Here is a 24,796-nt window from a genome sequence, read left to right on the forward strand (position 1 = left end):
CTTTAAACGCCGAGAGATATATATAAAATTATTGTTAAATTATTTTAACATAATTGTACCGTTATAATTATTCCATGTATGTAATCTTTCACGAGAGAAAAATACAATCTCAATCTTTCTTTCATTCTCAAGATTCGAATGAAAGAGGAACGTAAAGTGGAAACTGCAATGCGCGCGCAGGCGAACGGGAGGGAGGGTCAATGGGAGCGCGACAAGGACGGAGCGCGCGTCTAATGGATGCGCGACAAGGACAGACGAGACGGTGAGAATGGGGGGGGGGGGGGGGGACTGGCGTTCGCAGTTGACGCGCTGGCGTCAGTCAGTTACTCGGTTACGTTCGGCGGTGTCGGTTCGTGGCTCGCAGTCGGTCGGCCAGCAAATATTCCCGCCCGTTTACGATCGTTGACATTTACGATTTACGGTCGTTTAGATTCATCGGCCGAAAGGATAACATAGGATCGTCCGCGATAACATATCCATGATCTTTGCAAGATCGTAGTCTACGCGCGACATATAAAGCGACAAATCGAGTGATTTTATTTGGATTAAAGGTTATCGAGAGACACAGAGAGAGAGAGAGACGAGCACGTCGAAGACACGGAATCACGGTGAGTATTCCGTGAATTGTTTATGGAAATGTATATACATGCCTTGCGGAAAATACGTTTTATTTTTCGTCATTGAAAAATAAATATTCTCGTATCTGCGAGCAATATATCTGGTTGAAATAATGTAACGCAATTTCGTTACGATGAACGCCATTTAAAGATCCAAGAAAGTTCGATACACGAGGTATAACGTATATCCTCGAAAGGATTCACCCTTCCTTCTTTTTCCTACTCTCCTTCTTTCCGAGAACATCCTTTGCGCATCGACTAGTACGACACTTCCGCCTGAAATTGTTTTCTCTCGTAAATATTTCTACATTTCCTTCGTCCTGAGAGAAATACTTATTAAATATACGAATCTTTTAAATTTTTTTTTTTTTTTTTTACGCACGCTGGCTCTGGTGCCATTTTCGCAGTCTTTAGGGGTGGTGAGATTCTGAAAATCGATATTTGATAAATTCACTCGAGACGTTATGCACCGGATACATGATTGAGGTGAGTATTTCGAAATACATAAGAATGTTCTCTCGGAGAAAATATCAATCTGTAAATAAAAGCTTAGGTATTTCCAAATGTATATGGCTTTGGTAATCTATACTTTCGACATTTTTATCTCCTGCGACAATTACCTACATATATAGAACAATAAAATCGAGCTTCGATCAAAAAAAAAAAAAAAGGAAAGAAAAAAAAATCTTACCGTTCGTCTTCATGACGAACGACGCATCTATCGTGAGAGAGATCGAGAGTTCAACAATATTCAGCCTCGGGCGGGTGGTGTTAAGGGGAGGGGGAAGGGGGGGCAACACCTGGGCGTACCTTGTTTATTGCGCAACATTCGTACAACAAACGTAACAAACAAAAATCCGTGCGCGAGAGTGAAATTTAAAACGGGTCCCCACAAAGATCTCGCGCGCGAGAAAAGAGAGAGAGTGAGAGAGAGAGAGAGAGAGAGAGAGAGAAAGAGAGACGGAGACGGATGGCCGATGAATATTCGATTCAAAACTACGTACCATCTTTCACGTGTTACACACGCGGGTATACGGGAAATATTTGTCGAAAATTCCCATGCCGAGGATTCTCACCTCTTGAAAGTTGAACTTGAAACGCGGAATTTCGTCCCGAGAATTAGGCTCGCGTTTCTATGGGGGTCAAGTTCAGGGGTCGATAGCTCGACCGGGCGGCGGCGAGGCGCCTGTTCCAGGCGGTGAGCCCCGCGAACCTTTGAGGAAAAGTGAATGCCGCCGTGGCACCTAAGTGCAGCAACGGCCGATAGCCGGCCGCCAGCACACGAGAGCCGCGGTAGCCGGCAGATCGATGGAGGTGCCTGGTGAACTTGGAAATTCCCCTAGCACACGCGCACTTCCTCGTCGCTCCTTCTTCCTCTCTCCTTCTCTCTCTCTCTCTCTCTCTTTGTCTCTTTCGTTCACGCGCCACTATGGTTGTATGTTCACGCACAAGATAGTGCACGCTCGAGTAATCGCGCGTACACGGCCGATTAAGAAAACAGGTTATCTTCGAGTCGCAAAATCCGCGCGAGATGATTCATGTTTGCCCCGAGGAAGTTGAGGGCATCTCCTGTGCGGAGGCGATACATTCATCCTTTCGGATGATCCCGAGATAGAACCCAAGATGAGGAGAACGTCAGATTTTATCTAAAGCGAGAGTGGAAAATATATTTGAATATTTTTTTTTTTTTTTTTCTTCTTTTTTTCAATAACAGGCTCTTTATAATTTCGATCCCTTCGAGAGATTGCGAGAGTTAAATCGGTTATCTCGTCTGAAACGCGCGATCAAAAAGTCCCGATTATTCTTATCAATTTTTCCCTTACATTAGTACGTTTTCTTTTACCGAGCAATTTCATATCAATCTACCTACTTGGGAATAACATTTAAAGATAGTCGTTGTCCCCCATTTTTTCGGCTTGCGTGGGCAGGAAGAGGGTCGCGCTTCCCGTTGCGTGACCAAAGGTATATCGCCGCGATTAATATATACACGGCGAAGTTTCCACGACAATTGGCGATTACAAAATTCCTAATATTATTGCATTAAAGTCAATTTAATCGTGCGATATAGTGACGCACGTGGTATTTTAGTATGGCACAACGGATGCTGAGTAACGTTCTTCAAGGCGAAATAGCCAACGCACATTTCGACGCATGTGTATTATGACGTTCCGAAATCATGTCGAAGAAAAATAAAAGGTTGTCTTCGTGGAAAGAAAAAAAAAAAAATATATGCTAGCAGAATTTATTTCGCGCGCAATATCTCGCGCGAATATATAGATTGGATAATCGCTTTTCGCGGAACCTGCTGCAATTTTATCTCCTTTCTGACTTGATTGACATCCAGTAGATGAATTATGAGATTTTAACTACGAGGATATTACATATTACATCACGCAATCACCGGCTACTTTTCTAATAATCATCCACTTTTGTTTCCCGTATTATTACTCTGTCTTTATCGCTATTGATCTTTGATAGTTTTAATTAAGACACTGTATGTTTCACGCACGACTTTTGTATTTAAAAAAATTATAGATATGTTTAAAGAGTTATTTATCGTGTCTAAGAATAAAGCAAATCTTATATTCAATTTTTTATTCTACTTTTTTTAGACACACTTTACGATTGCGTACGTAATTTTGCTATTCGTCGGAGAACGATGACAGATGCATTACACGATGCATTTACGCAATCGTAAAGTGCTTTATAATTAATCGTAGGTAGCTTGTAGAGTGTAACTCGATTTTCATGCTGAATGTACGAGAGTTCGTGTAATGCAGCCTTTGTGTACGAAATATGATTTCGCATCGAGTGACCCGATTCGTCGTTTGATTTTCGCTTTATGAATCTTCAATCAAGCCGTCAATAATAACATTACATAGTCAATGAAGCCGATAACAACATTATGTTATTATATATTACATTTAATACCACAGGCACTTGATTAAATCTAACACGAAGTATATAAATGAATATCGATAATGACCTGTCACAACAGAAGAGAGAATATTAAGTTTCCCGCAAACATAATATGATAATTACTTGATAACCGCGTCCGCGGTCTGGCAGCTTACGCAACCTTAAACCGAAGATAAAATCTTCTCCCGCGGTAACAAATTTACGACTTTTTTTTTAAATCTTTCCTCGAATTTCCTTAGGATTCTTAGCGCCATTAATTTTTTTCATACTGTTGAAGCTAGAAACTTAAGTAACTGTCAACTAGTGAACTCTCCTATACTGGAACGGCTAGTCTTTTAGAAAAAAAACTGCAATTTCCCTCTTTTTCTAATCTTGTACTATCCGAATTAAAAAAAACATTAACTTATTTAATGTACAGTAATAATCTTCACCAATTAATAAGTATAGTATTAAAGAAATTATAAAATAGAAAAGAAAGATAGGATTAATAATATTGCGAGATAAAGAATTGCATAAACTACAAATAATATTTAGAAATTTAGAAAGTAGAAAAAAATATCATAGAAAATCATTGGCCAATCAGAATTTGCTAAACAAGGAGGGGGATGGCAGCTTTTTCCCTCTCGCTCTTCGCACATTTTCAAACAAAGTACATGACAGGGTCTTGGACAGCCGCTGTCTCTTTTCTGTATTATTGAAATTCTGTTTTTTCTTTTTCGTATGTACAGAATATTTTGCGATACGGAAAAAAGTTCAGGTATATAGTTTATGGTGGAAGATCTTAGAAACGAGCACACGCAGGTGCCGTGTCATGCGTGTCATGTGTCTCTCACGGCGAGCGCGCAAAAAACTTTCTCGCCCAACGACGCGTCGATGGATGCAAATTGCCGGCGTAATGAGATACGCGATCACGTTGGATATTAGGTAATAGCCTACGACGGAGACCGCCCCCGTGGGTCGGAGGATGGGCTTCTCCCGACCCTGATGAGGCTAATAAAAGTGACATTATTACACGCCCCGGCCGCGTCGCAACGAGCCTTTAACCTACACCGACGACCGCTCGTTCTGATTTTCATAATCTGGTTCACATCTCGCACGCACACGCTACTGTGTTTTTCTCTCGTTCACGTGTGTCGGAGACCGCGTTCTCTTCCTTCAACAACGCGATCACGTACGAAAGACTTTGGAATCTGTTGGCATTTTTTTTTTTTTTTTTATTTCTCATTAATATCACCGGGGAATCTAAATGCCTTCAGGAGGATATTAATATTCCCCGCATCCTTGGAATGACAGTTCGCGCAAAGCTTGAGTATTTCTCTCCGTTTAGCGACGCTAAACGGAGAGAAACACACATCACCTGACTCTGAGAGTTACGTCCGATAAAAATAAATATCACGTTCGATGATTCTCGAAGAGATGAAAATCAATCACGAGTTGCGCTTAACCCGTCATTATTTTTAGAACGTTTCTTTTTCTAATCAAATTTTATTATTTGCTATACCGATATCTCCGTTTAGCATCCTATAAATATGTCATCATTTTATATGACATCATTCGTTCGCTGTATCTGTATAGAATTTTATAAAAGGAATTAAGTAATTACATTCAGTCATTTTGTAAATTTCGCATAATAATATTTATCTTCTTACACATTTTTGTACGTTCGGAAGGGATGTTGTACAGACTTATGTGTGGAACGTAATAAATCTTATTAATAGAGATTTATACGCGATCGCGAGGAAGTAGAGGATAAAATCATACATATATAAAGCTACTCTCTTTCTTCCTTGCTAGGACATCGGCTTGATTGTAAAGTAAACCAATGGAGGTCATGCTAAACTACGAGAGCCACGTCATCAGCCATAAGAGAAGCTGCTCTCGGTAAATCTCGATAAATAAGCCCAGCGTGATGCGAACTCGTGAGTGTCCTTTTTTGGGTCCAGGAAGAGGAAGAGGAAGAGGGGGGGGGGGGGGAGCGGCTCATTATTTTCTTTTATTATTTACTCTCCGAGCCGAATAACGGTCGCGAAAAACAGTAATAATGGATTTTTTTACAGATGACCGATCACGTCGCACTTTTTCGCGATCGGAAGATTATTACAAACTGGATAAACACGAGATCGATTTCTCGTTCGTAATTTGTTCGCTTGAGAGAACCGTGGGATCGATTAATTAAATTCTCACCAAAAAGAAACTATATCCGAGACTCATCAATAAAGAACTCGATTCTCGAGATTGGCCGATCGGTTTTCGTCTCGAATTTCGCGTTTGTCGATTTATTTGTGCCGATAAAAGTCGAGAGGACCGCGTTTTGCGTGCACTTTTTGATTACTTGATTTTCCTCAATCAGATTTTATCCGATGAGAATGGATAGGAGAAACAACGAGGGAACGGAGAGAAAATTATGTTCTGCAACAATGGAACAATCGGTGTAATATCGCGATGATCACAAAGAGAGAGAGAGAGAGACTGTCAGACGCAGAGAATCGCGGTTAAGTTCCTGATGCGGCGCGATATCGCCTGGGGCAATCGAGCGACGGAAATGACTTTAACAATGGCGACGTAGAGACGGTCTCCGGTTGCATAGGTGCCCTTGACAGTGACAAATTGCGCGACGTCATTTTCTTCCGCCCTCGTCTTACGATCTCGAAGGAACGGAGCCGCGTAGTGGTGCCTTTTGCGCGTCAACGCATCTGACGTATTTATCAATACATGTATACCAGCAGTTATCAGCGTTTAACCCTCTCTGGGACCGAGCGGCGAGTCGGCGAGTCTGCGATCTTTCGCTTTGTGTCGAGGAGAAGGATGATACCGTCTCGTGCGCTACACGTGTGCGTTCACCGTAGCCCGAGTTAATTAACTGCGGGATTAACTCTGGGGACCGTTGCTCCACAATGCCAGCCGGTAAAGGAAAATGAGAGATGATGCCGCCGTCGTTCTCGAGGTCAATGCAAAACGTTATCGATTTACCGTTCGGTCGAACGCGCGCGATGGCCTTCGAGCGTGGAAACTGGTGAGAAAATTCATCGAGCGTTTTAATTCGAAACGACCGGTCAGTTCTCTCTCTTCTCCGGACGGAAAAAGAGAGAGAAAGCGCGAGCGAGATCTGATCTCTGAGAGGAGAGGGCTCTCCACGGTCAATTAAACTTTTATATATTTCGCGAGATTTTTTTCTACATCGGTCGCAACATATATTAGAAAGTAGACTTTCGTAAATTTATATATGGATGGTTCTTCGCGGTCGACTTCTCTCACGAGATTTGAAGTGCACGGTCAACACAGATCCGGCGAAGGGAAGCGAGGTAAAATACCCGCGGGGTATCATGACGTAAGACGATAAGAGTCCGAAGCTGAAACCGTCCGCACGTTTTGTCTCGAAGGTGTAACTGGAATCTAAACGACTCGTATTTCACATATAACTTGGCCGCTCAAAATGTCATCGTTACTTTTGTTTGCCACGGGAACGTGTGCAAACAAAACTTATTGCCTCTTCAAGAAAATATAATCGTGAGTCAACGAACGCACATTAATTTTTATCTAATTGTATTTTTTTTTTTTTTTTTTTTTTTTTTTTTTTTTTTTGGTCACAGATTATTATACATACACCAAATAAATGTTCATGTTACAGCATTAATATTATAAAAGGAAAAGAAAGATAGTAAATAATTTAAGAGAAAGCTAGCCGAAAAAGATTTGCCAACGAGAGGTAATATTTACGCAGTCAAACCTAATAATTAGTTTCTTATATATTTCTCTCTGTTATCGAAGCGCGAAAAAAGATATTTGTGTGATCCAAATAAAATGCCTGGTACAAGAAACAGGCAGGAAACAAAGCGACAAAACCGAGCCAGACATTCGTGTTATTTTTTTATTTTATTTTTTTTTTTTCCTTGGGACTATTCGGTGAAAGTAGATTTTCGAGAGGTCTACTTCTCTAAATCACGGTGATATAACGTCGGACGCAACATCCGAGAGAGCTTTCCTTCCGTACTTCCGCCTCTTTTTCACGCCACTTTTCATTATGCCACACTTGAAACCGAATCAACTACCAGAGGAAGAAGGGGGCTAAGAGAGAAGAGAGAGCTTTTATTCCTCTTGCGAGCAACTTCTTATAAAAGAAAAATGTGTATAGACTAGACGACAATGCATCTCCCTACTTTCTAACGTCTCGACTTCTCAATTTATTTCTTTGTTGTTGTTGTCGTTATCGAGGAAGAGTGTAGAATCTCTTTCTTCTCTCTCTCTCTCTCTCTCTCTCTCTCTCTCTCTCTCTTCGTTTACATTTTACGACTCTCGCACGTGCTAATAAGAGTGCTGGGATCGCAAAGGAGTCTTCCCGACCCTCTCGAGCGATTGCAGCAGGTCTGTTGCAGCGGCAGCGGGGGGTGTTATCATGGTAACGCAGTCCGCTGATAGCGCGTGTGGCGAAAATCGATATTTCCTTCATTTCATATTCCACGAGACAAGGGCATGCCCTATCTGTTTGTCCCCTGTACGAACGTGGCCTGCACTTTTAGGCTGCGTTGTCCTCGATGCAGAGACACGCGTCCCCGATCGCATCCTGCATCCTAAAGAGGAATCCATCGACGTTTTAGAAACTTATTCTTCACCGTCTAATTAGGTATATCTTTCTTCAAACGAGTGATTTTCTTTCCGGGGAAGAAAAAAAAAAAAGATTCCTCTTTATTTCTTTTTTTCGACCGATTTCTGCTCTTACTTTTAAAGTACGCAACGAGAGATGAAAATAGTTTCGCGTAGAATTTCGAGATCTATGACGGAATAAGCGCAAAAGCATCGCACGCGAGCTTCCGAGAGGAAATGACTATGGGCATTCGGATCCATTTCCGAGAGTGCATGCATGCACTTTCTCTTAAATTACACCGACAATATTAGCGTGCCACTGTAATTTATCGTGAAAGTCAATTATCTAATTTCGTCGGAGATAATCTGTAACTGTTGCTGCGCGTTTTATCATTAGTTTCACTAGTCATTAAGTTAAAATGCATCAGGCGACTGCATATTACGTATTTCCAACAGAATTAAAGTAAAAATAATTATAAAATATATCTAATCTAACTTTCAACAATTTTAAACATTTCAAGCTTGTTGCCATCGGTTACCTCTATTCCTGGATTCGCGAATAATCGATGGAAAATCGGGGTCGCTACTTCTTCCTTCCCCCCCCCCCCGCCCCTTCTCTTCTCCCTCGTCGACAGTCGAGCGAGTTATGCGTAATTAATTACGCAAAATCGATGCGGAAAACCTATTATTCAGAAAGCAGGATCAACCTAGTAACATTACTTTGTGGTACCGCGAATCGATATTAATATTCAAAACGCTATAGTATAAATAATTGTCCTAGTTGAATTTTTTTTTTTTATTTTACCTAAAGTCTTTTCGTTACAATACCTCAGCCTCAGGAAGAGGATTTAGAAATCAAAATCTTGGATTTTCTCCCACGAGTTATAACTGGAAAAATTAACATAAGCGATGCGTCACCGGCTAAACGATAAACAAATTATTTCGCGCGAAGATTAAGGTCTCGTTAAAGTCGGGATTTTTTTTTTTTTTTTTTTTGGGCCGTCGCGACAAACTTGCCAAAGTATGCGTCCCAACACACATTGGTCCCAATTAAGTAAGCAAACGTTTGTCAGGGTCACGTATAAAAGTCGTCTGTGCGGCAGTTAAGGCCAGTAGGTCACCGGCGCATCAAACGTAACGCAAATGGCCTTTCGCATCACACACGAAGGACATCTTTCTACTTTAACTGACGTGTTTTATAAGTGTCATTCTGCCAGCTTCGATACGCTTGTCATCGTGATAAACGCATGTGATCTCTTTCGCTCCGTCTGCATCCAGCTAGCCTGATCGCGCGTTGAATATCAATTTTTACAACTGCAATCTCCCCTTCTATATGTATATATATATATATATATATACATATATAATCATGGACAACGTATACGGAATGAGAATCGCGATGCAACGACGTGAGATCGATCCTCTCTCGATTCGCACACGAGTTCGACCCTTCAGTCGACTTCCCCGAGCTTTGACGCGTCAACTCGGTCATTTGTTGATTCGATCGACGTCCTTACGACTTTATTAATCGACTTCCGACAAACGTTCCTTGCTAAAAAAAAAAGAAAAAAATGAAAAAACTCCTTTACTCCGTAAAGCATGAATCATTGATTAATCACACGACTGGTTTAACGTAATCGTTAAGTGAAACGGTTATAAATATACGAATGTGAAACGGTATACGAACGTCTTTATCCGATCGATATATCTGATTCTGGCTCTTTTGAATTACATCATTTTGACGCACGCAGCAAGGTTACAAGAACTCGAGCGTGCAAAGTACGATCTACGGATTACGACTTACGCCTACGCCGATTTTTATCACGCAAGGAAAGAAGCACGTCTGTATGTGCAATGCAAATATCTTACATCGCCCTGTAAGAGAGTGTTTCTCGCGTATACAAGGTGAGGAAAAAGTATGGAAACCCCAAAAAACATAAGTTTTACAGAAAAAGAATTTCAGGCGGGATTTATTCATTTTTTTCATTTACTTCATATTTTATATTAAAAAATTAGGATGACAAACTTTAAGATATCTCGGGAAATTCTTAACCAAAAGAAGTTTTATTATAACGTTTTGGAAAGCTCTCGAGGTGAGTTATAAGAATATGTAATTAAAAACAGGATGTTCCATTGAAGAAATTGAAGGTGATCTTCAAGCGACTATTCCAAGTCAAATCAATGATCACCATCTTAAGTCCCTCTTAAAACCATACAACTCTTGCCTGAAACATTTTTCTGTAAAACTTATATTTTTTGAGATTTTTCAAGGTTTCCATACTTTTTCCTCACCCTGTATATTCGCGAGGATGGAAATGAGATCTTCGCGCCGAGGACATATTCTTACCCACACATATTCTTATTTTTTACTTTCACTACGATCCTTTGACATTTGGGATTTTACATAATATATTCCGAAAAAATAAATCGATTGGATGCGTGCAAAACATCCACTGTGAGCGATTTGCTACGATTGTTCAAATCTATCGACGAAGAACTTAATCTGGGTGTATAAAAAAGATTTTATAATCAATTGGCGAGATTTGTTACTGTTACAAAATATTTGAATTAACATGGATATTTATTTCTAAATATGTGTCAATGTTCGCGGAGAATTATTTTTTTATTAAACGAAACAAAAAAAAATTTCCAATATCCTGTTGCACGCGAGATTATTATATTTCCGCTATTGCAAGATACGCTTGCGGATTAGATGCCTGAAAACGATAAATATAAAATTACACACGGGTGTATTTTTTTTCCTCGTGAAGAGGATCGCATTACATTGCTGACGCAAACAAAACCGCGACTTTACCTCGGTAATTTCGCGGTTTGTTTAACGGTTAGCGCCGAATTAGCGACCTGAATTAACATCTCTATGCGATTTTGCTTTCCGACGACACTTTCGCGCAATAAAAAAATTTACGACGACACGACACGACACGACACGACTCGGGGAAAAGAACTTGGTCGATCGCGCGAAAGGGAAGACGAGAACCGCGACTTCTGACACGTGTTTACGATACCTCGGCGCCGCCTTAAACCGGTTACAAGTTACACTGTAGTTAATTTACTGACAAGATGACGAGTCATCGCGAGTAAAGAAAGAAGAAGAAATGCCTTTATGACGTAGCCGTACCGCTCCAAGTTAAACGGTAATAAATCCGCACACACGCTCGTCACGAGTTACAAAGTCAATGTCACGTCGTCCAAACTCGTGTGCAAGGTTCCCTCGAAAAAGATAAAGCACAAGTTAAAGGACGATAAAACCTGGGCAAGTAAGTTCCCTTCGCGAGTTACAAGTCAATATTCGCGTCATTAATTTATACATCTCTGATAATGAGACGGTTTTACCGCTCATCCGAAGGCAAACTCCTCGTGAGAATGAAGGAAATTGCGGAGAGAAAAAAAAAGCATAGTAGGTGACGGACGGATGCAACATCGATGCAATTGGCGGCTAACGGGATTTTTTGCACGATGCCCAAGTATAGCATCCGTAAAACGAGTCTGTGAATTACGATGTGGATTACGTATTCGAGAAGCGATGATGAGAATGCAGAAAGGGAAAATTCGTTCGCGTATTTCTCGGTCCGAATACTTATTTATTTCATATTTTTTTTTTTTAATCACCCGATTTATCCTACAGACACGCTGTCTGAATTTTCAGACATTCTTCTAAACTTTTAGAAAAATGATGATTAAAATAGATTGTTTTAAATTACTTTCAGACTCTGAAAATTCAGACAAATATGTGTCCGAATTGTTAGATAATTTTTTACAGCTTCCGGCAGGACCAAAAGTGGAATGTAAACACGCGAACGACGCTCTTCGCGATTCTCGCCGACGTGTGTTATTGATGCAAATTCCGTTATATCATAATTATACAATCGAGAGCTTTTGACATTTGCCGCTTTTTAAATCGAGGTAATATCCTTGAAATTCCTCTCTCTAGTGCGTTTCTTGAACTAATAGATGGATGAGAATTCTAAATTTCTTATCTATAATTTTTATCACATGACTCTTGTAGACAAATTTTTTTTTAAATACATTTTATGTAAATGCGGATATAACGCGATTATTTGTTCGAGGATTACGAGAATGTGTGTTACGTCAGAGAAGAGATGTGTTAAAAAAAAAAAAAAAAAAAAAAGATATGCAAACTGGCCTGAAAAGATTATCAGCCGCGTTGAATCTTTCTGACAATTGTAGCGATGCCATTGCGACAATAACGCAGCCGACAATGACGACTTCCGCAAAACCGTGAACAATGTGGAACGGAAGAACGTTTTGCCAGTGTGGAGAACGTTTGATGCGTCTGGTGTGCACGAGATGGAATATCGATAAATAAAACACGCCGTGTATATGTCACGCGATATATCTCTTATCAATCTTGAATGCCAAAATGACGAGATTAATTGCGCGGGTAACTGAATATCAGAGATATACGCGTGTTTAATCATTGGGGATAAATAAATATTTAAGTTAGTTATATAAATAAATAAATAAACCTCTTAAATACGATGAAATTGATCCTTTTAAATAGTATCGCACGCTAACTCTTTCTACATCGACCTTAATGTTTTTCCTTCGCCTGCTACCGCTTGACACTACCGTTAATTAACGTCGAGGCGATATTTCAATTACTATCCCCATGTCGTCGTAGTTCTCCCCGATAAATCGTCATTAATCCTCTATCCATTACGATATCGTGCGCGTTACTACGGTATCACGGAACGATATTACGGCAGGTCACGCACGTTTCCACTCCACGAAATTCTTGTCCGGCGAGAGAGAGAGAGAGAGAGAGAGAGAGAGAGAGAGAGAAAATCGATATATTACTTTCTCTTTATAATCTATACCACTCATACCGTTCCACACATGTATCCGCTATTGATTAATTCACAAAGACAGGAATAAAATAAATGGACCGACCTTGAGAGATGTCAGATTTTGCATCTCCGAATTTAGAATCCTAGAAAAACCGGTTTGATTTCCTTCCATCTCTCTTGCGACAGCGCGAAAGATCCTTTAATAAAAATTGGATGATTTCAGATTCGCAGATTTTTCTCGTTACTCAAAAATAATTACTTTTAATAGAAATATTTATTAAAATTAATTTTAAATTTCTTCAGTTTGCTTTCGTTCGTTTAGGATTATCGCGAAAAATAGGTGACATTAGATGAATGTTAGTTTTTTTTTTCCTCGAGAAAATATTCTTTTTTTTTATTCCAATTTCAGAATCCTCATCTTCGTTTTACATATCTAATTTTTTTTTCGCGTTATTCTCTAACGAAATTATTTAAATCTACTTGATATACACACATTTTGAATGAAGTATTTGTGAATCTACTTCCGTACAGCATCATTCATCGATCCTAGAACAGGATCATTCCCGAAGAAAATTTTTTTCGCCCAAGAGTATACGACACAGAAAATCGAGCGGTATGAAGTAAACGTGTTATCGTGTAAACGGATACGGCACGGAATCGTTTACGGTTACTTGAAGCTGATATACTTGGTGGAAACTTAGTCGGATTCGGATATGAGCTCTCGGAACAAAAGATGCCGCCGTAAAAAAAAAAGTACGAGACGAGAAACTGCGTCTCTCGAATTACCATCTCTCGATTCGCAACTTCATCCTGCATTATCATTATACATGCGTTGAGCGAGCAATTATTACGCAACACGTGGTGCCTTATTAGCATTTGCATCGATACGCTTTAATGATAGGTGGACGCTGTTTGCGACATCAAATCGAACGATTTTCGGAGAATTTCGCAAAATTTTCGCCAACGAGATCTTTTTTCTCGTCGTTACTAAAAATAATCAATTTTAATAAAATTAAAAAAAAATAGGTGACATTAAAGGAATGTTTTTTTTTGCTTCGAGAAAATATTATTCCAATTCGCTCTCGAGAAGGAAGAGGGTTCAAGGAATTGTTCGCTTTTTCTCGTACGTTAAAACTCGTGGAGTTTTCTTTTCGCTCGTTCTTCGCCGGACCAACCGAAGCGAAAACACGAAACCAAGAGCAAAACCGAGCCGGGGTCCAGTTATACTCGTGGAAAGAAAGAGAGCGAGAGGGAGTTCCCGGTGTTAAAGACACGCTCGGCATAGTAAGCGGAAATGTAATCACAAAGCCCGAGGGGCGGCGGCTAGAGTTCCTCTCGTTACGTTACATTACGAAACTATGTTTGCGTTTCTGGGAGCAGGTTTTTTTTTTTTTTTTTTTTTTTTTACCGTACGATCGTAATGCAATTAGATAGGAGGGGAGTGTGCCCTGTTGCGTGTAATCACCGGAAAATCGCGCGCATTTTTTGCATACCTCAGTCATGTGGACGGTCATCATCCGGCAAGAAAAATGGGGAAGCCAGAGAACGAGGAGATATATTTAACTCTTTTGCGATTTTAAATCAAAATAATTCTCCGAAACGATACGAGATTATAATTATTAAACAATATGTTAATAATGTTTTAGAGTATCGTCAAGAAATTTTCCAATTATATATTAAAAGTTAAATCGATAATGTTAGAAGAAAGATGAGCTATTTATTGTGTTATTTGTCGGCTTATTAATTCGAATTGCAAGGGGGGCTAAAGAGGATGGTAAGCTGCATAAGAGAACTTTACTCTGCATCGCGTATGTACCGACTTGCCGGCCAATTAACGGCAGTTTAACTTATCGTCGTATCACATATTGCAGATGCTTCGGCAAAGGAGCTGCTGTCACTTTACCCTGGGATTGCTCGGCTGCGTCATTTTGCTATCGACGACTACCGCGGACAATAGCGTCCACATAGTATCAAAGTACGGTCATCAGCCGCTCACCTCGACCACGCTCAAATGGCTGCCGGTGGCTCATTACAACCCTACCGAATCCAAGGAGATAGTCCTCGGTGGCATCGAGAACATATCAGATGGCGAAGGTGCGACGACATTTTTATCATAATATATTACGTAATATATTACGGGTATCTCCAGCTGCGCCACGTTTGTAGAATTAGATCATCCAAATTAATATCAACAATTATTTTCTAGTCTTATATGGTGTATTAATACCAACAATTATTTTTACATGACATTAATATATCGAAATCTTGCTTACCTCGAAAAAGTCGATAATATCAGGAATGTTAAATATATACAATTCAAGAGGAATCAATCGTCTTAATAATAATGATTCTCATACTCAGATGAAACTTACGCCAATCAAGCGGAGAAACTAGAGGCGAAGAAACGACCGCTCTACGTATGTCGTGCGATACACAGCAGCATCTGGATAGCCGGCACGCAAAAGGACAAGGAGAAGATCTGCACGGTGACGATGCACGGCACCGTGCATTCGTACGAGAAGTACGAGCTGCTGGAAAACATCGACGGGGCCGCGCGTATCGCGTGGGTCCACTGGGATAAGTATATGCAGCCTCTTCTGGGCACGGTGCACGTAGGTGAGAAAATGCTAGTCGCCCGATATATGGTTCCCAAAGAGAAGAAAAACTCGCGATACACCCATTATATCGGCACGCTTAACTCAAACGAGAACTTTGGCACCATCATCTACGCGGACGAGGTGAGTTTTTCAAGACAAATCCCTCATGCGAACAAGTAGTCACCAGAGTTTTAATGTCGAGACATTTGGGTGATTAATCTATACGTCACTCGAGACCATCTATATCTTTGGTTCTCTTTTATAGAACGGCAAGCAGGAAACCGCAAAGTCCGGCGACCTGTTGGTGGAGACCGAACCGATCCGTTACGAGTTGAGCGCCGTTAAGCTCAACTGGCCTAAGAGGCGCGATGTTAAACCTCGCATCTCACGTATACTCAGCAACGTGACGATCACCAATCGTGGAAGCGAACCGGCGTCCTTGGCGGAAGCTTGCACGTACACGTACAAGTACGCGGTCTACTGGGGTCGTAGACACGCCATCCTTAATGGCCTTAGCACCACGATCACGCTGGCTAACGGCACGTCTTTGCCGAACATAACGTGGGGTACGCGAGACGAGGAGAATCGCACGGAGGCCTACAAGTGAGTAGCTTGTATCTCTTGAGTTGTTGATCCCTTTCTCTCTCTCTCTCTCTCTCTCTTTCGCGAGCGTAAATTGAAACTTTTTTATGGATATGAACAATTTGCTTTTGATAAAAAAGCATTACAGAGAGATCAATGTTGAAGTCGCCAAGTGTCTATTTAACCTTTGGCTTTTAATAAATTCTATTCTCTCATCGAGCTTCGCTTATGATTACGAAGCGTGAAACAATCCTCGAGACTCGCTTACGCATTTAAATAGATCAGAAGGAAATATATGATACGAATTTAAGTAACATTACGTGACATTCAGTCGGCTGAAAAAAAAAACTCGAACGTACGGTTTATGACAGTATCCGTATAAAATCTCACCTCTATAATTAAATATAATTAGAGCGCGAGTTTATTCCGCGTTACTATCTCTCTCTCTCTCTCTCTCTCCCCCCCCCCCCCTTAGATGGCCCCTCGGGGCACTTTGTCGCTTCCTGTATATCATTGAAGCTCTCGCGCGGCGGACATGAGACTAGAGTGCATTTTGCGACTTCGTGCCACCCTTCCAACTCGATGTGTCCTAGAATACTTCGTGGCTTAAGTGACGCTTCAACGCAACGCAATTACGATGTCCGTGCATCAGATCCGCGCTCCAGTTGTAACGTTACGAGATAAACCAACGACTATCTGCTTCGAATCTCCTACTTGGCAAGAGAGCATAAGTTTTTAGATCAGATATAACAATGCTGAAATTCTAAAATTGAATTGTTCGATGAAAAAGCAGAACAACACAACAACGTGAATTGCAACAACTTTTATAATTGGACGGTTAATTTGATGAATATATACTTATCAATTCTTAGAATTCTATTCCTAGCTTATTAATGAAATGATTTATTAAATTATTATTAATTTAATTATTTACTTAAATTATTTATTGATCCGGCCAATTAGATCGAACCCAAAGAAAGAACCTAACGCGTCTGTTGCAGCGTGCAAGTCTTCCTGGAGCCCGGCACGGGCGTGAACGTGACACTGAAGGCCAATTACACGGACACGGAAGTGCCGTACACCGCGACGTTGATCTCGCACTACGAGGATGGCGCGACGATGTCGCGCGTGATCAGCGGCACTCGACAGGAGGAAACTTTGCTGGACATCGTGCCAAAATTTGGGCCCGTCTACTTTCTGAGCAATTACAGCGTGGTGCCGACCACTGTACCACCGCCTACCACAACCGAGCTGTCGACCACGACGATCGCGACGTCAACGACGATGCAGCCCCAGGAAACGACGCAGCGACCTCGGCAAATAAACGACGCGGACACGGCCGATCACGACGAGAATCTGATCATCCCGCCGAAGAAAATGGACATATCATCGGGCATGCAAAACGACGATGGCGGCCCGTTGTCGCTGAAGAACAAGGGAGAATATTCCGGTGTCGCGTGCGTCAAGTCGAGCTTGTTGACGCTCGTCGTCTCGTCGCTGTTGTTGTTGATCCTTCATAGAATCACGTGAAGATCCGATCATCGTGCGTCGCCTCCTCTAACGTTAATTTCCTAAATTCCCCGCAATAGTAATATATAATCCAGTAGACGTACCGAAGGAAACACAAAAAAGATGAAAAAATATTTAAAAAAAAAGAAAGAGAAAACAGAAAAAAAATATACGCGGAAGAGATTATTGCTGCTGTAATTTCGTATAATAGCGATTATAGCGTGAACGAGCCCCTTTATTTGAACACGCACTCGCTGAACTCACGTCGACACTCACCGCGGTGTCGATATATGCTTGCCTTTAAAAAGAAACTCTATACATAATTTATATGATACACAAATATCTATATTATTATACACGCGTCTTAGGGTAGCACAATAAGAAAGATGTATCTTCGCGATTGAAGGATGAGCTAGTCTCGACAATGAGTCAAGTACAAGAGCGAGATCGCAGCGATTACTGATGCGTGGTTCGGGTTAACTTGGTCGCAAAACGTTTATCCATTATACTGTTGAACAGCTGATCGCTGTGACACATTGTGACATTCCGTCTTTTTCTAATCCCGCTGTGAGTCGTGACTTTCCAACTATAACGTATTATGTCCTATGCCTTTGCAAAGTGTAATTCTATAGATCCTTTAGGAGATCCTAATCGCTTCAAAAGATGACGGCATATTCTTTAAGGATTACTGTGTCTAGGGAGAAAGAAAGAAAAAGGAAGAGGGATACAATTGCCGCGAGTATCTTGGATAAGTAATAGCATAATTATAGCGTCGGAAAGTGAAGCAAATAGAAGTTAAGCACAACGGAAGAAAAAAAAAGCAAGATACGCGAGTTGATTCAGCTACGATATATTTTTGAGAGATTGCCGATATAATTTTAGAAGAATGTAAAATTTATAAGGATAGCAAGTAAGAGAGAGAAACGTATAGAGAGTGTAAAAGTGAATGGGTACATCAGTAATAATTCAATGAAATTTCAAAGCTATATTATAGCGAAATGGTGATGAAATCGCATTATTTAATGTGCAATAACACAACACAATAAATAATTTTTTTTTTGCTTTAAAAGAGTAAGCGATTGATATGTACCCATCTCTTGCGCTCTGTAAAGTGATAGGATATCTGCAAATACCCTAAAATATTGTTGAAAAAGATTGTAAGCGAAAAGCTGAAGAACCACATATATAATAATTGAAAATTGTTAAGATATATACATCTTAATAATTTATTAATAAGAAGATAGAATATTTTGGTACGTGTGTGAAAGAAAATTTTGAGTTTAGTGTTTTTCGACAAGATTTTTGTTTACTCGAAAGATTAGGAGACAAAACGTATCATTTTTCACACGCGATTGCGTTGACGGCGTTTTTACCGAAGAAGTCTATATGTATATAATATGTATTTCTATATGATCCTTGATAGTTGTAATTGTGTAGTGAGCTTATTTATATAACATGATTTATAGATATTTTCTCTATCGATAAGTAGAGCGTTACAAGTACAATTCTTACATATATTTTACTATTAACCGACATAGGATTAGCGCGATACATTTATTTTGGACTAAGGCGGATGCTTTGTCTCCGTTTCTAACGACGTTTATCGACGTCTAAAGCCTAATCAACCACACTTGTTGTGATATTCAATAAAACTTTACGTAAATACAAAGAAAAAAAAAGAGAAGAAAACACTCTCTGTTGAACAATTCGTTAATTATGAGAAAAAGCAATAATTTGTTGCGAGATGAAGAAAGAGACTTGGAAAGTTTTGCGAAGAAAAGAAAATAAAAAGAGAAGCGACGATAAAAAAATTCAAATAAAATTTCTAGTATCCTTATGCGCGAACGACGATCTTTTTTCAATGTTCCGAATAAATGAACATGACGTAAATACCGAAGCAACGTGCGAGGCAACGTAAATTCGAAGAGGGAAACTGTATGACCTTATACGATAAGAGATCGTAAATTATCATATTGCTTCTTGACAATTCACCCTATATATGCCGATAGGCAAAGGCATACGTGTCCTTAAAAAAAAAGAAAAAAAAAAAAAAAAAGAAAAAAAAAACTAGCTATCGACTTCGACAAAGCCAAGAATTATTCTAAAAAATATACTCAATGCAGATGTATTATTTGTGAATATGCTACTGTATTGTACATTATCATGTAAATATAAATACTATGTACATATAAAAATATTCCCATTCTTTTGACAACAATGCTGTCTGAATCGTCGAATGGTTTGATCAGAAAGATAAGAAATCATTTACATATTTTCTTACAAGGATTCTTACAATGAATTACAAGCAAAATGCATCGATAATATTGTAAGATAAAAGATAAAAGTACACAATGTTTATCATTTCTATATTATTTTGACAGAGATTTTAGGAGTTCTTTTATATTGCATTTTTGCATTTACATTTTTTTACATTTTTATCTTTACACTTGAAATTTTTTGAACATTCCAAACTAAAAATAATATTAAAAACAAATCGAAATAACTTTGCAATACAAGAGATTATATTAGAATTAAACGCTAACTATTTTTTTTTCTATGAATAAAACATGTGTATATGTAAAAAAAAATATTAATAACTTTCAAAGACTCACCAAGGACGCCATATTGCTGCGGAGTAAGTCTTACATCATCGTCTGGACCTCCTGGCACAGAAGAGATGAGCGATGCACGATCACTGATATGACTCCTAGTACTGGCTTCGCTTCTCCTTGCCCAAGATGCTTGTGACAATACATCTAGTAGCGATATAAATAATATTGCTCATTTTATTTTGTTTATATAATCATTAATAGTTTATACAAATATTTATCCAAAATGTGTTTAATTGTATAATTTACGTAACATTACAATATTACAAAAGTATTACCGAAATTGGAATTCTTAGCACTTGCTAATCTTGTTTTGTAATCTCTGAAAGGTCTCCTGGAAGGTGGGAGAGGATGTCTTCGCCGTCTCTTCAAAAACTGTGCTAATCCTCCCAGTAGTATTGAACCACCAGCAAAGCATATGATAAAAATCTAAAAAAAACATGTAGAATTAATAAATAGATTTATGTTTTTGGGTGTAATAAATAGGCATTATAATAATAAAATTTTTATATGATTTTATTATATATTGTAACTTTTTTAATTATTATTATGTAACAGGGCAGAGTACAAATAATTAAAATATTTGCTATAACCTCGAAAAGCCGACAATTCATTCTTACCTTTTGCGTACGAGAAAAGTATATTGTCGGTAACGAGAACATATAACGTTGATATAAAGTACCGAAGAATTGCCGAACATTAAAAAGAGACATTGTCACTCACTTTCTATTATAAACAATATTAAACCAAAATTCACGCGCGCGCCAACAAACCGATGATCACGGACTCTAGAGAGCGACAAGAGAGTTGTCGAGAGCTCAGTCACGTGGAAACTGCCATCTGTCAAACATTACTACAGACTATAGGTACAATTGGCAAGAGTACATCGATAAGACAGGTAAAATAAATTTTATAAAATAAAATTATTTTATAAAACAAAATTATTTTATAAAATTTAATTATTATATTAAAATTATAATTATATTAAAATTTAAATTACAATTTTATTAAAAAAATTTAAAATAAAATTGTTTCTTTAATAATATAAATAAAACAAATAAAAAAAAACACATTTTTACTGTGATACTTATCTAAACTTACATCTGAAACAGATCTTTATTTTTTTTAACGTAGCAAATAGTTTTTTTTGTATAAAAAATAGAACATTTAACGTAACCATTACACAATTAAGCAATATCGTCCCAACTACAGGAATCAAAATATTCTTCATCCACTTCGAGTAATTGTTTAAGATCATTTGTGGAGGTAGATGCTCCTGAATCGTTGTCCTGTTTGTTATCTTTCTGAGATTGCGATTTCATTCCCGGTGACAAAGATATATTCATAAAGGAAATTAGATCTTGTTGTCCGTGTTCTTTCTGCGCCGTTATGTCAACATTGTCTATCGATAAATCTTGATCGAGACCAGCCGCATTTAAAACATTCAACTTCTTTTTTATCAAAGGCCATATGTAATCGTCTGCGGTGTCTTTCGCCACCAAATATTGTATTATAACGTTATCGTTTTGTCCAATTCTATGCACTCTGTCTTCCGCCTGGCATAAAATCTGAAATAATTTCACACAATCAAGTAAAATATATATTATATTATGTTTATGTCGTTAAAATAATATATTTAAATAAATTTAAATATATATATTATGTTAATGTCTGCTTGATATGAATATTAATTACACCAGGGTTCCAGAATAACTCGGTAAAGACTACGAGATGCGCAGCCGTTAATGTAACACCTGCATTTGCAGCTGTAATTGACAAAACTGCTGCCAAGCAGTCATCCTGTTCTTGAAATTGATCAATTTGTTGTTTTCTTTGCTCCGGATTAGTTTTGCCATCTATTCTTATAAATCTGTAAAATTAAAAAAAGGAACGAATAGGGAAAGAATTTTTCATAAGTTTAAATATAAGAATATATGTATAAATTTAGATTTATAATTATAAGTACTCACTTTATATTCATAGATTCAGCGACCTTGCAAATGGCATCCAAAATGTTTTGATGATGAGCATATAAAAGGCATTTTCTCTTATTTTCAAATAAATTGGTAACGTAATCGCTATAAAGTCGATATTAAAATTTATTAAAACATATTGTTTATTTTTGAAGAAATATAATTTTACTGTATTTATGAACATACCATACTCCTTTTAATCTTGCAAAACTGGAGTCGGTATAATATTGTAATAGAGTATTATGCCTCTCCGAATTTGTAATGTTTGTCTGTAATTGTTTCGACATTTCGTTCATTCGCTTACGAGTTTTGATCAAAGTTGGATCTAAAATAATCACTTGCCTAAAACATGCAGATGTATATCAAAAACACATTCATATCATAAAATTTTTTCAAAATTATTTATACTGGAAAAATGTTTTCTCTCAAAACCTTATCTTAGATGGCAATTGGCTTAACACGTCAACTTTCAACCTTCGAATCATGCAAGTGATCTTCAGCAATGATTGTAACTCTTGCATATTTGAAGAACCTGTAAAGTCCCAACCAAATACACTTCTCTGCCCTGCGCAGTATCGTACACCATAATCTTCATAACTGCAAGATAATGCCTCTAATAAAAATCTGCACATATATAATATTTAATATATACAAATATTTATGTAAAATATTTCACTGTGTTGTCTGTAAAAATACCTCATAAAACGTGGTAAAATCAAACTTATTTGAGAATGCAATTCAATCGGCCTTGACAATGCCGGAGTCCCGGTGAGCAAAATAACATGACGCGCATGAGTACATATCCGTTGAGCAGCTTGAAATCTTGCAGTTTTATTGCTCTTCAACACGTGAGATTCATCCTGCGATTCATTCGTTAAGTAAAATAGCAGCAGTATTTGTTTTATTAATTTATAAACTTTAACTTACCAAAATGACAAATCCAAATATATGTTTCTCAAAAGTATGTACAGCTCGCGCTAATAAATCGTACGAAATTATAGTGACCTTATCATCTCCAATACAGTCTCTTGCACTTGCAAAATGGTGAACATAATGCATAGGTATAGATGGTAAGAATTCATATATTGCTTCAGACCATTGATACCTAAATCAAGTACCTTTATAGTATTTTTATTGTTATTTTTTCATTATATGCATCATAGAATATTTACCTAACTGATGAAGGAACTACAATTAAAAGTGGCCAGCTTTCTTGGAAATAATGTGCTATGCCTAACGCTTGTATAGTTTTCCCTAAACCCATATCATCTGCAATTATGCAACGACCATTTTTTGATATACCAAAGCTAGAATAAATTTATTACATATCAATAAAAAAATATATATATAAAAATATAAATATATACATAATTACTATAAAATTTACCAGATGCCATCTTGTTGAAATGGCATTAAACTGTCTATTAATTTTTTATCAATTTTTGATAGATCTTGTTTGAATATATTTTCATCATCCGACTTTAAACTTTTCTTGAATATCTAAAAAAAGATATTTTTACAATCCATTTTTATATTTTATATTATACTTTGCATTAATATGTTATCTATAATTACCTGCAGAACAGTCTGTGGTATTCTTGTGACAGATATATTAGATTCATGATGCATCAGTTTCTGTATTAAACTGTCATGATCGTTGATATGAAAATTCCATATTCTAGATTTTACGTCTGAAAAATTAAATAAAAATAAATATTACAAATGCATATATTTGCCGCTCAAGTTAATGCATAACTTTGTTATTACCGTATGATCTACTTGGCACTGTTTTGAACGTTTCAATAACTGAAGACGCAAACGATGATGTTTCTAATGCAAATCTCTCGCCGCTGATCATATAACATTTGCCTGTCACAACCGTTCGATTAAAAAAATTCTTTGTTTCCATAGGATTGAAACGATTATTCAACTTATTTGGTCTCATAACATTTGTACTATTATTATATTTTGGTTGTTGTACTGGACTACTGCTGGGTGTAGTTTGTATTTTCAGCAAAGCTTGTTGCCTCCTTTGCAATGCCAGCAAACGCTTCTTCTCAATTTCTTCAAGTGAACATTTTCTATCTATGAAAAAGGCAATTCTTTTATTTTTTTTTTTTTACTGCTACTTTAAAGTATTAATCCATAAAAAAATTGTTAGAAGATTATACCCATTATGTCTATTTATATCCTTTTTCTGATACATTCAATAACTATAAAAAATAAATATATATTTTGTTTCTTTATATCAAAACAAGATAGCTCTATATTTTGTAAATATCATATGTATACGTATGGTTAGTATGTGGGTGTATTATCACGTGTGTGTGTGTGAAACAAAAATAAAACTGCATTATTGTTATTAATCATGAAAACTTGTTCGAACCATATGTCATTGCTCAAAACATTAAGTACATTATTTTTATAAATAAGTGAAGAGTCCATAAGAGAATAAATTATAAATTTTCTGAGTTTTCAGTGAAAAGGTTAAACTTCGTATTTGTACAAGTGCGCGAGACTAACTGGGTTTTCTGCGCAAGCGCGGCAAACTTTACCTGTCACCGCTACCGCGCATGCGCC

General features: G+C 38.0%; 3 protein-coding genes across 6 annotated transcripts in view; 1 reads left to right on the forward strand and 2 right to left on the reverse strand.

Moving 5' to 3' along the window:
* Miga (mitoguardin) overlaps nt 1–20,962 on the reverse strand; it is a 28,590-nt gene extending 7,628 nt beyond the window's left edge. The window contains exons 1-3 of the mRNA XM_072909503.1: nt 20,864–20,962; nt 20,522–20,672; nt 20,247–20,390 (exon numbers count right to left, since the gene is read on the reverse strand). Coding sequence (XP_072765604.1) covers nt 20,247–20,390; nt 20,522–20,672; nt 20,864–20,956 — 388 coding nt within the window. The 5' untranslated portion in view covers nt 20,957–20,962. The remainder of the gene's footprint in view (nt 1–20,246; nt 20,391–20,521; nt 20,673–20,863) is intronic.
* On the forward strand, nt 325–19,829 carry LOC140675236 (beta-pore-forming protein unzipped). 2 transcript variants are annotated; one of them, XM_072909498.1, is made up of 6 exons: nt 325–608; nt 1,025–1,103; nt 14,818–15,040; nt 15,308–15,684; nt 15,809–16,146; nt 17,127–19,829. In XM_072909498.1, exons 2-6 carry the CDS (start codon nt 1,095–1,097, stop codon nt 17,653–17,655), a joined length of 1,476 nt encoding a protein of 491 aa, XP_072765599.1. In that variant the 5' UTR covers nt 325–608; nt 1,025–1,094; the 3' UTR covers nt 17,656–19,829. The 2 variants fall into 2 exon arrangements, with proteins under 2 accessions (XP_072765599.1, XP_072765600.1); XM_072909499.1 differs by lacking the exon at nt 1,025–1,103.
* A 346-nt stretch (nt 20,963–21,308) lies between the features above and the next one.
* Nucleotides 21,309–24,743, reverse strand: Marcal1 (SWI/SNF-related matrix-associated actin-dependent regulator of chromatin subfamily A-like protein 1). 3 transcript variants are annotated; one of them, XM_072909486.1, is made up of 12 exons: nt 24,388–24,743; nt 23,984–24,297; nt 23,792–23,907; nt 23,604–23,716; nt 23,389–23,523; nt 23,144–23,321; nt 22,913–23,076; nt 22,649–22,840; nt 22,403–22,558; nt 22,214–22,321; nt 21,939–22,113; nt 21,309–21,811 (listed from the first exon to the last, which is right to left on the reverse strand). In XM_072909486.1, exons 1-12 carry the CDS (start codon nt 24,420–24,422, stop codon nt 21,431–21,433), a joined length of 2,067 nt encoding a protein of 688 aa, XP_072765587.1. In that variant the 5' UTR covers nt 24,423–24,743; the 3' UTR covers nt 21,309–21,430. The 3 variants fall into 3 exon arrangements, with proteins under 3 accessions (XP_072765587.1, XP_072765589.1, XP_072765590.1); XM_072909488.1 differs by having other exon boundaries at nt 21,310–21,811; nt 22,649–22,813; XM_072909489.1 differs by having other exon boundaries at nt 21,310–21,811; nt 23,984–24,301.
* Nucleotides 24,744–24,796: the final 53 nt, after the last annotated feature.

The sequence above is a fragment of the Anoplolepis gracilipes genome, chromosome 17 (genome assembly GCF_047496725.1).
Source record: "Anoplolepis gracilipes chromosome 17, ASM4749672v1, whole genome shotgun sequence".
NCBI lineage: Eukaryota > Metazoa > Arthropoda > Insecta > Hymenoptera > Formicidae > Anoplolepis > Anoplolepis gracilipes.